Consider the following 11,504-nt stretch of genomic DNA (forward strand, 5'->3'; position numbering starts at 1 on the left):
TCCACATAAATCTTATCCAGCAGCCCATCAACAACCTAACTTCCTTTCTGGGTGACCGTCATCTTTAGCTCCAATAACTATCATATTGTCACTTGATACTGCATTCAATTTTTTTCTGTATTGCACTGGATTTTTCTTGCATTCAGGAATCAATTGAAAGGTTAGAATAGAAATAATACAACTGCAGCGTAAAAACCATCAAGACTAGGAAAAAAGACAGGAGGGGAAAAACAATATATTTTGTCCTCTCTGTAGTCTAAGTTGAAGGACAGAGCAGGTTGCATTTAACACCTAAATGCAGAATGATGTACACGTACGTCATCAGCAGAGGCTAGTCATTACAAGATACAGTGCATGTACATCATTATGATTGGGCCAAGTAAGCTTGGCAGTGACTGACAGCCGGGATCAGAGATGAATCCGACCCAGGCTATTGACCCCTTAAATGCCCTAAGCAATAGCAACAGCAGCACCTAAGTAGTTTGACAGAGGGAGTGTATCCATTGCAGACCACCAATGGGTTTGCCTGGTAGTTAGGGGCCTAAAGAAGGGCCAGAGTGACAGACTAATAGATTGTACTGACAGACAGGAATGCTGTGGATCACGGAGTTCACCGAATCACAATTGAATTGTGAAGTCAATGGTGGAGAGTCGGCTCATTTACATAATATCCTTCCCATTTTAGAAAATGATCTACTTATTTCTAGGGGATAACAGGTTGTTTTTTTTTCCAAGTATCATTGTAAATACTTTTATGCCCAAAAATGACAAAAGTATTCTCAGAGTGAAACCTTTATTGGCTAACCAGAAAAAAATATATATATGCAAGCTTTCAGAGCACAGGGGCTCCTTCTTCAGGAAATATTATATTTCTCATTTTTGGGCATAAAAATATTGACATCGATTTTTCTGGCTAACACGGTACCACTATATAACTTTTTTTCAAGTAAAATGGAAAGGGTCATTGTGCTGATTTGCCTGGTCATTGGGGTTAGAGAGGATACTACCACACATGCCTATGGTGTGCCAACACAGTCGACGGACAACTATGGCTATGTTTGCCTTATTTGATGGGAGCTTTCTGGGGAATAAACCAAACATGTTCACTGTGAACACAGCCAGAGCTTTGTTGTGTACCCAAAAAGCCCAGTAGAGGTCACTGTTGCATTGTACACTAAAGTACCAGGTATTACTACTATATCATATTACCACTGAATCTACAGACACTGTGCACCATTGGTCTGAGATCTAGAGCAAGTGTATGTAGAAAATAACAATAATTCCTGGGTATTCTGCATCCTCACTAGATGTAGTTCGCAAATTAAGTAATATCTACTAAAAGTAATGGATGATTAAAGAAAATCCCATGGGCATAATTAGTTAATCTAAGTGAGACCCTTATAGATCATTAGTGCATATAATATATAACTACATACTCCAACAGAGAAATATATGTCAAACAGGAGAAACAAAGGAGTAGCTCTTTTTTCATAAAAATATACACGTTTTTATTAGAGAAAATAAATTAAAAATCACATTGAAACCACATAAAAATAGACATGATAGACAGAAATGGTAATAAACATTCCGGGTACAAGCCACAGTGACCAAAAGTTTGACTGTCACGTTAATAGTAAATCTAGGATAAGGAGCAGAGGTAACATAAATAGAAATTTATATGAAGAGTTTTTCTTATAGTATAGAAATTATGCCCCAAGTAATCCTAAGATCTTCATGAATAAGTAACCTTACCCATTATTAGGAAACAAATCTGGGTGCGGCGATTGACGCATGCGCCTGACGGCTGCTCCTATTGGCGAGTGGGAAACCATGTGACATGGTCACATGGTATAAAGGTCCTGCAGGTGATCTTTCTCCTCACTTCCCCTTGAGAAAGCGTGCGGGTGGCACGCGAAACGTGCGTTGGGGCGCAGCATTTTTCAGCCTTTTGAACTCCGGGCTGGGCCAGATTTGTTTCCTAATAATGGGTAAGGTTACTTATTCATGAAGATCTTAGAATTACTTGGGGCATAATTTCTATACTATAAAAAAACTCTTCATATAAATTTCTATTTATGTTACCTCTGCTCCTTATCCTAGATTTACTATTAATGTGACAGTCAAACTTTTGGTCACTGTGGCTTGTACCCGGAATGTTTATTACCATTTCTGTCTATCATGTCTATTTTTATGTGATTTCTATGTAAGTTTTAATCTATTTTCTCTAATAAAAATGTGTATATTTTTATAAAAAAAAGAGATACTCCTTTGTTTCTCCTGTTTGACATAAACGTAATGGATGATTTAAAACAACCTGCTGTCTGATATAACAAGTATTCTCCCCATAGAGAAACACTGACAGGGCAGCTTTATGGTTTTGTTCCACAGACTAAATTGTCAAAGTACAAAACCTAAAGGGACGACTCAGTCACATTGTTACCTGACACTTTAATTATATGTTGCTTTGCAGGGAAGCTCTTGTGTAGCCAGCCATATGTGTACACCTTTATTTTGAAGCAAATATTTCAAGTGATGCTTAAAGGGAATCTGTCACCAGGTTTTTGGTACTCCATCTGAGAGCTGCATGATGTAGGGGCAGAGACCCTGATACCAGTGATGTGTCACTTACTGGGCTGCTTGCTGGAGTTTTAATAAAAATCACAATTTTCTCTTCTCCAGATCAACCAGTTGTCTGAATGCTGAGCTCTGTATAACCTCATCCACACCACTGATTGGCAGCTTCCTGTGTACACTGTGCATAGGCAGAAAGCAGTGGTTGGGACAGGGTTATACAGAGATCATGAATATGGAGGACTATATGGCAGAAGTTTCACAAGTCCTCTAGTGATAATGAGCTGATAAAAAGGTGATTTTATCAAAACTACAGTAAGCAACCTAATAAGTGACAAATCACTGAAATCAGGACCAAAACACGCTTCGGGAAATGTATATAAAAGGTGCCAGCATTTCTTGAAGCAATTACTTGTGGAAAACCTCATAGCTTTCCCCTGCCTGAAAAAAAAAAAAAAACCAATATGTGAACATACCCTTTTTTCCAGTGGCCCTATGGAACATGATATTCCTGGTTTCTGTGTACCAGTTTTCATACAATATAGACGGAAGGAGGGAGAAGCTAGAGGCAGAGCTCCTCTTCCTCCCGTCTACATAGAATCTTATCAGTAGTAGCTGCCATCTCCTATCTCAGTAATGGGAAAGTGTCTGCACTGAATACAGATTCTACCCGTGAATTCAGAATTTTGATAATGACTGACCAATTCTGGCAGAGAAAGAAGCAGATTTCTCTGATAAGATACATTAAAACGTTACTTATTTTCATGTGTAATATTGATTTACGAAGTGAAAATTAAAACGACGGTTACTCTTTAAAATAATCCCTGGAGACAGATTCTCATGCAGATCAGTGTCCAGCCCATAGATCTTAACAGCTCATTTACATATAAGAAAAATGTGGATTTCTCTGGAATAAGAGATCACAAGATCACAAATATCAAGGTATCAGTTTATTCACCTTCCTATGACCTACATGCCCGTATAGAAGACTTGGAAGAGTTGATCCTACTGACAGATTCCCTTTAAGTGAAAATGTCAGAGGTTGTCAACTAATGGACAACCTCAGCTTAATTAATTCAGATCCCCATACATAATAAAAAAAAACAGTATACTGCCCTCACGTAGCAGTGCTGTTTCAATGATGTCAGCTCTAAGCGTGACCAATGCAGCCATTTGGGCAGCTGCTGACCGGCTACACCCTTTACGAATTTGACAAAGCAGATATTGCTATGAGGATATATTGATGCACTGTAGGCGATCCATAGACGCTCACTGACAGTATTGATCGCGGACACTATGATGTCGCCACCTGCTGGGAACAGCAGAACTCACATCCTGGGAATGGCATCGCTGTGGGAGGGGAGTGCACTTTGGTCTTATTTTGTATGGGGCTCTGAATTGATTAAGTTGGGGTTGTCCAGTAGTGAAAATATGGTATGTGTGCCTGTTCTTTGTATATATTGTTCTTCCATCACCATCTGTTACAGCAGGCAAGCAGATTGCACTGATGAAACCAGTACATATAAGACAAGAGTTAAAGCTAATATAACACCTAGATTTGTTAGTTGCAGATATATTTTTTACTAATCCTTTTTTTTCAGAACCTCTTGTCTGAGTTTCTGATAACGGTATCGTTTTCAAAATATGATTAACTGCAGCCATAAGTATGAAAAGCAATAGTCTGGAGGTGTTCATTGACTTCTATGGAAGAGTGTTGTGAACATGCTCTGAAACCGGTGCATTGGTTGTTGTGCGCAGAGGGGGTGAGGATCTGTGTGTTTCACTTATTGTCAATGGTGATCCTGTGTTAGGGTAAGTTCCCTTGATGAGCTTTTTGGTGACTTTTTGACATTGCACATGGGTGCAAAAATGCTTCAGAAAATCTGTAACACCAAAAGATCATCATGGGAACTTAGCATTAGGCCTCTTTCACATGTCGTGTTAAAACACCTACAAGATAAAATGGTACCGGTGTCAGTGTTTTGGATCAGTGTCCATTTTTACACTGATAAATGACAAAGTTTCTCCTATCTTTTGTAATGTTAAATACAGACAGCACACAGATGGCACATGGAAGCCATTCATGTTCTGTATGTGTTTTTCATGGACCCATAGATTATAATGGGTACGTGTTGTATCCCTGAAAAAATGGATACAACATGTACGAACACATTGGAGTTCTGAATGAGGCCTTAGCTATATTTAGGTGTTACTTTCATTCTAATCCTGACTGCTAATAAGGTCTCGTTCACACGTTCAGTATTTGGTCTGTATTTGATATCAGTATCTGTAAGCCAAAACCAGGAGTGGAACAATCAGAGGAGACGTATAATAGAAACCCGTCACCACTTCTGTATTTATCACCCACTCCAGGTTTTGGCTTACAAATACTGATGTAAAAAACTGACCAAATACTGAACATGTCCTAATAATAACTACTGAAAAGTGATCTTAACAGAACAATGTCAGTCATCATTTCCCTGACCGTGCCCCGCAGTACCATTAGTGTAACACTGTATGTATGGGGTCAGACTGACATCAAGGGAGAGAGAATCTGGAGGAGTTGGATTTCATCGATCCTGAGAGATCGGCACTGCCAGGTAATTCTGGAAGCTGCGACAACACGATTCAGCTGTGGTTTTCTAAAACTGAGTTAGACCCCCTTGTAACAAGGCAATACAACGTTTTCGCTGTTAATTTCCAAAAATCATGCAAGAACTTGTGGTTTAGTTGCAATATTGGAATACTGAATACGCAAGGTCTGAACGCAGGCTTACAGACTTCAATGGAAGTAAACATGCACGCAAAGCTTTTCCTAATGTGCACGTTGATGGAATGTCAGCTCTTCCACATGTTTCTCTATCCATCCACCATATCTACGTATAATGGGAACATCTTATCAGAACATGAGAAGAAAAAGATAGTAGAATATGAAGATTTAGGTCTCATTACTCGGTTTCCTACTGCAAAAGGGTAAAATCCTGTTCAGCCACTTTTCTGCAAGCAGCACGAGACTGTAAACCACTATGCCATAAAGCACACGTATCACCATGACTTAACATTTTCTACTCAATAGTGTACAGAGGACATGTATTCATGCTAGCTAAACACAAAAATATAGGTAAGATGCAACTCCGAGATAAAACATTGGCTCTCGGCACCAGACTAATTACCATTTCCTGGAACAACCATGGACTATAATGTATAAGTACATCTACAGCTTGTTACTTCTATACATTCCACAAATGTCTCAGATGGAAATATGGGGACCAGAACAGAGAAATACATATACAGTCATACTTCTTGCATTTTAGGAGTCATCCAGTAAAAACGTATTGGTGTAATGTGATTTTAAGGTTATTTTTTTTGCAGCAATTATTGCAAAATGAGCGTTATTGCGTAGCATCTACACCATGAAAAAGCATGCGAGTAGACACTACAGGGTGTTCTACATCAGTATTCTGGCTAGTATATCCTTCCATATGTGTAGACAGAGCAATAGTATATTGGAAAGCTTCCTACCTCTTCTGTAGTTATGTCCATTTTCTGGCTTTAATTTGTAAATCCTGGTGTAATATATTGACATATTAAAGCAGCAGACCTAATGGGTAAAGTTTTTCCACCACCAAAAGCTTCAACAAAATGCAAGCTGCCACAGCTTGGGAATTGTCCATGGATATTTCTGCTCTATTAGGGGGTAGCTTAAAATGAGAGGCTGGGTCATTTCGTAAAGAAGTGGATAATAGGGGAATTATTTGGGGAATATTCCACTTTTCTCTTAGTTTTGGCTTCAAAAACTTCATAAAAACATATGAAATCACCTGCATTGTTATAATAGTATATGAGGAATATGTTTTTTTTTAATTACTAGTTTCCATAAAAAAATAATTATAGCAGAAAAGCAATGGAATACAGTTAATGGTAGATGTATGTGCCATGAATCCGTTTCTAGGGGTTTCCATAAATTATTAAATACCATCAGATTACCCTTCTTTCAGTTTGGATCACTTCTGTTGTAAGGCATTTTCCATGGTCACATCATTATTGCCCTACTGTTTAGGTGGGCTATCAATATCAACTGCCACCCCTGACAATCAGAGGCACCCTCTTCAGTGTTTTCATTGGTCCGTTTACCTGCATGCCAGCTCCTTAGTAATGACGGTGGACAATTTTGCAGGATTGTTCCACACATGGTTTTGCTTTCAGATTTTTTTTCTTAAAGCTTTATAGAAATAATATATATTTATTTTACTCACTCCTATGGCACCATTAACCCCTTTATGACGTGGGGCGTAATAATACGCCCAACGTCATAACCCCCTGTTTAGCGCGGGCTCCGGCGCGGAGCCTGCACCTTTCCGGGCACATGTCAGCTGATCTATACAGCTCCATTATTATACAGTTAGATTATCCATATAAAAGGTTTATGGAACAAATGTAATTGCTGTTTTACGATAGGTGTGCTATTTATTAACTAAAATAAGTAATAGAAAGGGACCATACATGTCAGACAGCAACACAATTCATTCAGATTTAATATCTTGGAAATAAGTGATATTTGTCCCATTCACTTTATAAAGTAACCATCATTTTAATTTTTCTTTCATAAATCAATAGTACACATGAAAATAAGAAACTGGATTGATCTTTCATTGTTAAAATTCTCCATTCACGGGTAAAATCTGTATTCAGTGAAGACAGATTTTTACATTACTGCAATAGGAGATGGCGGCTGCTACTGATAAGATTTTAAGCAGACGTAAGAGAAAGGAAGAAGAGGGATTCTGTCTATAGCTCTTCCCATCTACCCTATGCTGATGATTAGTTATTAATATTCTGATTTTGGAGAACCGCTGTAACCCTTATTAATGGATTGGATTTGTGGTTAGTATATCTGACAGATATACACTATTTCAGGATTCACTCTAGCTTATACACCATACTCACACCATTGAAGTTAAAAAATAAGCTCATAAACGTTAAAACAGCATCAGGCCTTGTAAAAACCTGACCTCAGGTTTCGCCTTCTTGGCGTCTTCTGGGGTGTAGTTTTGCTTTCAATAGCTGATTACTGTGAGCCAACACCATGGGAGAGTGTAAAGAAAGGCAGAGAAGAGTATGTGCTAACTTTAGGTACGGATAAACTGATGATCCTATACTAGGAAATATCATATTGAGCTGATCATAAAGAGTGTTTTCTTCAGGTGGATAAAAAAGAACACCGTTGAGGCGGTTTATACATGTTTGTTAGCCTCATACATAGCTGGAAAATGTGGCTATAGCATGGACAGAAAAATACAGACATTGGCATTGCCAGCCTGATTTTCAGGAGACATTAAGAATCAGATCTTCTGTGAGGGTTGGAGTTTGACACTACCGTTTTTACAATACTTTAAAATAGTCCACTGGTAACTTTTTTCCTGCATATACTTAATATTTGCACCTTAAGGAGCAGTGCTGCTTTATAATCTTGACACTTAGTATTTAGGCTTTTGATTACCTTCTTGGTAAATATGTCTTAGAGAATGCTGTGGGCGATGTACAGCTTAATTTCCTAACATCGGCATATCCAGCAGTGCGATGAAGAAAATAGCCCCCCATAATGGCAGAACAGGGAATTTTTGTTTATGTATGTAGCTATGGCCAAAATATAGACTAAGTAATACAACGTCTATATTAAATATGACAAATACCCGAGTTATCTGTATACAATATATATACACATATGTGAACTCCTATAGTCGCCAAAACATAAATTACAGCAGTAATCTCTGACAGCAGGAATGTACTTAATGGCTGTCTATATGTGTCGCCACTACAATGACAGGTAATATACACAAGGCATTTATTTTTCATCCAGCACTCATGAGCTACTGATTTTCCCTGAATAATGTCTGTGGAGTCCACTGGCCTGGCCACAGTCTCTCTTCAATCAGTGTCCATCTCTGCTTTATTGTGGACGTGTCTTCACGGCCGCCATAACAACACCAACCATAATGGCGGCAACGGTAAATCCTTGTGATAGAATACGTGCCCGCATCAATAGCTGGGACTGTCTGGTTTTTCCTTGCTTGAAAGCGATGAGCCCATAGGTCAACACTCCTGCGGTGGCAAGACATCCTGGGGTGGGGGGAAACGACATCCAGTTAGATTCATTTATATGTATACAGCCTGCTCAGAAGTCTGCATTTCTCTGATAGAGTATAATACAGAGTCACACGACTGGGTAACTTCTAATCCAATGCAGGTGTATAAATATATATCTATATTTATATTCTTGGGGTTCCAGACATAGGACCACCACCTATAACACATTCATGACATTCATGTATTTTTGCTCCATCCATTTAAACATAGACAATCTATATCACAAATTGTGCATATCCAGAGTTATTACCAGTATACAGTCAGAGCTACATTCACAATTCTGCTAGTTTTTTAATAGAAAAACTATTATTAGATACATCTCATGCAGATTAGTTCCACTCATGTTCTTAAGGCTACGTTCACACATCATGTTTTTTTCAGCGTTTTTTGCTGCAGATTTTTAAGCAAATTTTCAGCTGCGTTTTACAGTACCAGCAAAGCCTGAGAAACCAGAATTCTCTGTTCACACCTCATGGTTTTTTTTTTCTGTATTTTGTGCCTTGCATGTTATTTTGGAAAATAGATCATGTCACTTCTTTCAGGTTTTTTTCACCCACAGGACGTAATGGGTGGTGAAAATAAGACACCAAAATTTGCATCAGCGTTTTTTTTATGGAAAAATAGAATGGGGTTCTTTTTTTTTTTTTCACAGAACTTTTTGTACATGCATAAGTAGAGACAGAAGGACAGTGAAAAAATGCTTAAAAACACTGAACAAAATGCCCCTGAAGATAAAGTTTTGCTGCAGATTTGTGAAGCAAAAAAAACCCATAATGTGTAAACGCTCATAACATCTGAGTTTACGAACTGGCAGAATTATGATTGAAGCTCTGGATGAGAAGGGGCTATAATACATTACGAAAGCTGCCCCAACTGAAAATAAGTATGTCAACAATATAGAAAGCAGTCCCTCACCATAAACTAGAGCAAATAGCTCCCTGATCGATTATTTGAAATAGCAGCAGACATGCCATTGGTGCAACCTGTGTGGCCAAACAGGGGCCCAAGAGGTAAGTGGCCGTCTACCACCTTCAAAGCAGGAGACAGTGTGTATTATGATGAGCTATTGGGCTGCAAAGGGCCCATATATTGTTCTTGCACAGGAGACCTCTTCTGTCTGTGTCCGCTAGTGCTTTGAAACCATGCATTATGTAATATTACTTTCCCCTGCCCTGACCACTGCTGGTGGCACTACCAAACATTCCAATGGCCACTCATCACTGTAGTGATACACTGAAATAACCTTTCAGGGCCTCGTTCCCTAAGTGGGCTGATGATCTAAGCTACCAGCATAATAAGGATCCATGACCCTATTAGTTTGGGCCATTAGCCAGGTGGTTGAGCCGATCAGCTGATTGACAGATCACGGATCGCATCACCTTGTTTACCATGCACAGCTAGGTGTTTTCCACTACATCAACAAAGATGGCCTATCCATGGGCAAGGTCATCAATATCACATCAGTGCGAACACCCAGACATTGATGACTTATCCTAACCACAGGTCATCTATATTGATAGTGGAAAACTCCTTTAAGGAATTAACAACCCTCATATATTACATGAGCCTAATGGCTTTATTTTACTAAGGTACCTTAGGTCAAAATGTCACTTTTTTGATCAATTGAATCAGTCTAGTTTATATAATAATCTGTGAATTCACAACCCCTACAGACTTTTTTTTGCCAATCATTTCTTAGAAACTCATTGATCTGGTTGTACAGATATGTGTCCACTGTATCCAATCAATGGGTGCAGCGGTGATGTTTGGGTCACCATGGTGGCAAGTGATTGGCTGCAGCAGTCATGTCTGTCCCGGGCCTGAAGAAGCACAGTGGCCTGTAGGAACCTGGGCAGCGCTGAGAGGAGAGGATCTGGTCAGGTGACTGTATATCCAGGCTGTGTCAGGTCTGTAGCCATTCTTGTGACAAAGGGGCCAATGCACTAGTAATGCCCCGTACACATGCACAGCTGTAGCCCTAACACTGCCCCCTGCCGTCTGAGGCTGGCATGCATTGCTTTAGGCCATTACTGCCTTGGCATTGTCCAATCACAGTGCTCAGCCAGATGTGACCAGACTCCTAGATCCGCAGGTGACTCAGAAGCAGGAAAGTAGCAGAGCACTGCATGTCTTATGGGTATCAGCCCTGTATGAAGTGTGGATGGAGCTGCCCTTCAGGGGGATATGTACGTGTATAGGGCTTCTCCCATGGAACACTCCCAACATGGCCGCTCCAGCACTCACCTAGTGGCACGAATGGGTTCTCTTTCACCTTCCTGCTGAACTTGCTGCTGAACTGCTCCTTCTCCATGTAGGGTGTTGGGACGAACCCTTCTATCACCGGGGGCTGAGGATGCGCCATGTGGCACTGTCAAGGACACACTCCCAAGTAGCTGCTCACCCACCAATAGAAAACATGCACAACAGAACGCTCCGACTTTCCGTAGACACGTGACACAAAGAGTCCAATAACAGAGGCGTCAGAATGACACTTCTGGTCACAAGGGCTCTGGGTGTCACGTGTGTACGGAAAGTCGGAGCTTTTTGTTGTTGCTGTCCTGACTGGACTAAGCTTGTATGCCACCTAGTGGCCCGCAGAGGTAATGCAGCACAGTGTGTAATTGTGCTGGTGACTTGCCTGATAGTGAGCCCCTGACACACGTACACCACTTGTTACAGGAGAGAGCTCCGACCCACTAAGGGCTCATTCACACCACTGCTTTCATGGGTCTCTGATTTCATTATACAAATGCTTGTGTAATGTAAGCACACATCAGGTCTCCTTT

General features: G+C 40.0%; 1 protein-coding gene across 1 annotated transcript; it reads right to left on the reverse strand.

Annotated features, from left to right (window-relative positions):
- Positions 1-7,520: 7,520 nt before the first annotated feature.
- On the reverse strand, positions 7,521-11,194 carry HIGD2A (HIG1 hypoxia inducible domain family member 2A). Its single transcript, XM_073651391.1, has 2 exons — positions 10,963-11,194; positions 7,521-8,691 (listed from the first exon to the last, which is right to left on the reverse strand). The coding sequence occupies exons 1-2, from the start codon at positions 11,078-11,080 to the stop codon at positions 8,522-8,524; spliced, it is 288 nt and encodes a 95-aa protein (XP_073507492.1). The 5' UTR covers positions 11,081-11,194; the 3' UTR covers positions 7,521-8,521.
- Positions 11,195-11,504: the final 310 nt, after the last annotated feature.

Source organism: Phyllobates terribilis, unplaced genomic scaffold, assembly GCF_046119375.1.
Source record: "Phyllobates terribilis strain yellow unplaced genomic scaffold, ASM4611937v1 Scaffold_11__3_contigs__length_659146591, whole genome shotgun sequence".
Classification (NCBI taxonomy): Eukaryota; Metazoa; Chordata; class Amphibia; order Anura; family Dendrobatidae; genus Phyllobates; species Phyllobates terribilis.

Bases quoted from the DNA above. Each gene is read 5' to 3' on its own strand.
- HIGD2A (XM_073651391.1), bottom strand. From the start codon at position 11,080: ATGGCGCATCCTCAGCCCCCGGTGATAGAAGGGTTCGTCCCAACACCC. The intron at 8,692-10,962 runs GTGAGTGCTGGA...CCCCCACCCCAG, and splicing joins GAACCCATTCGTGCCACTAG to GATGTCTTGCCACCGCAGGA.